The sequence below is a fragment of the Aplysia californica genome, unplaced genomic scaffold (genome assembly GCF_000002075.1).
Source record: "Aplysia californica isolate F4 #8 unplaced genomic scaffold, AplCal3.0 scaffold00002, whole genome shotgun sequence".
Classification (NCBI taxonomy): Eukaryota; Metazoa; Mollusca; class Gastropoda; order Aplysiida; family Aplysiidae; genus Aplysia; species Aplysia californica.
In genome coordinates this window covers 941,242-942,468 of record NW_004797272.1, presented here as the reverse complement: position 1 = coordinate 942,468, position 1,227 = coordinate 941,242, and the positions used below count along the sequence as shown (strand labels likewise).

The 1,227-nt window shown below is 40.3% G+C and overlaps 1 protein-coding gene across 1 annotated transcript in view; it reads right to left on the bottom strand.

Moving 5' to 3' along the window:
* Positions 1-978, bottom strand: part of LOC101852582 — a 5,287-nt gene extending 4,309 nt beyond the window's left edge. The window contains exon 1 of the mRNA XM_005088980.3: positions 735-978. Coding sequence (XP_005089037.1) covers positions 735-811 — 77 coding nt within the window. The 5' untranslated portion in view covers positions 812-978. The remainder of the gene's footprint in view (positions 1-734) is intronic.
* Between the last annotated feature and the right edge of the window lie 249 nt (positions 979-1,227).

The window sequence follows — 1,227 nt, the reverse complement described above, 5'->3', positions numbered from 1 at the left end:
ATCATCATCATCATCATCATCATCATCATCATCATCATCATCATCATCATCATCATCATCATCAACTGTATCATCATCTCCACCAGCAATATAATCACCACCACCATCACAACCACAACCACCATCACTGCCATCACCATAAGCAGCATTAGTGGTGGCACAGTCCATATGAGCAGTATCAAGACTATCAAAAATAAAACATAGTACTATTTTTAAAACCTTATAATTTAAAAAAGACGAAAGTTCACCAAAAAGGTAGCACAGAATTTGACCTATCTGATAGCTCTTTCCCCCACGAGCAGTATAATGCAGATTAAGAAACGGCTATGAAACAAATTTTTCCGAACTTTGGGCTAAACCCCTTCACCCCCAGGCATGAGACTGCCTTGAGCTCTTTGCTAGAACTGTGGAGCTGGCTTTGCAGCGAAAGGGTTGATTCATCTGAATAGCTGACCGACAATAACCACAGGTTTTATATATTTTGATAAATGTCGGCCAGAACTTAAATGTATTAAGCCAAAAACGTTGAAACCCTTTTCTTAAGTGTGGAGGTGCCCGTAATTTTTTTTCCGCGAAATTCATATTCTAAATGTTGAAAAAAGCACGAAAAGGTACATAATGCAGTTATTCTTAATTCAAAAGAATGCAACAGCTTTTTCTCTCTCCTGTAAAGTTTTACTTTCTGGGCTAAGGGCATTCTGACAGTTTTCCGACGATATATGAATATTGCTTACCTGTAAGAGTTGAGAGTGTGGAGGCCACGGAGTGTGTTCCCAGACCTCACTCCGCCCTTGCAGACTTTGTAAACCATTGTCTTCGCTAATGGAACTTTTTCTGCGGTAGTTTTTTTATAATCTGCTTCTCCTCCTCCTTAGATGGGAAACTTGTGTGTATCCTAGCACACGTTGGACTTGACTGCTTTTATAGTACAGTAATGTTTCCAGTTAGGTTTCTGTTCGTGGTGCAATCGCTGGAGCAATCGATCGCCATCGAAGCGTAACGTTCTAGATTTAGCTGCGGGTCTGGCACGGCCAAGTAGATACCTTGTTTTTCCTATTGGCTTAAGCTTAGACTATTAATAGTAACTTAGCTGTCGCTAAATATAGACCGTGAAAAAGATTGAACTCTGAGGTCGCTCTTTGGTTTTCGTGAGAGCTCCCCTCGAAATCGATTTTACTGTAACACAATAGTCTGCTATAAAGGTCTACAAGTCTCGGCTGAATATAA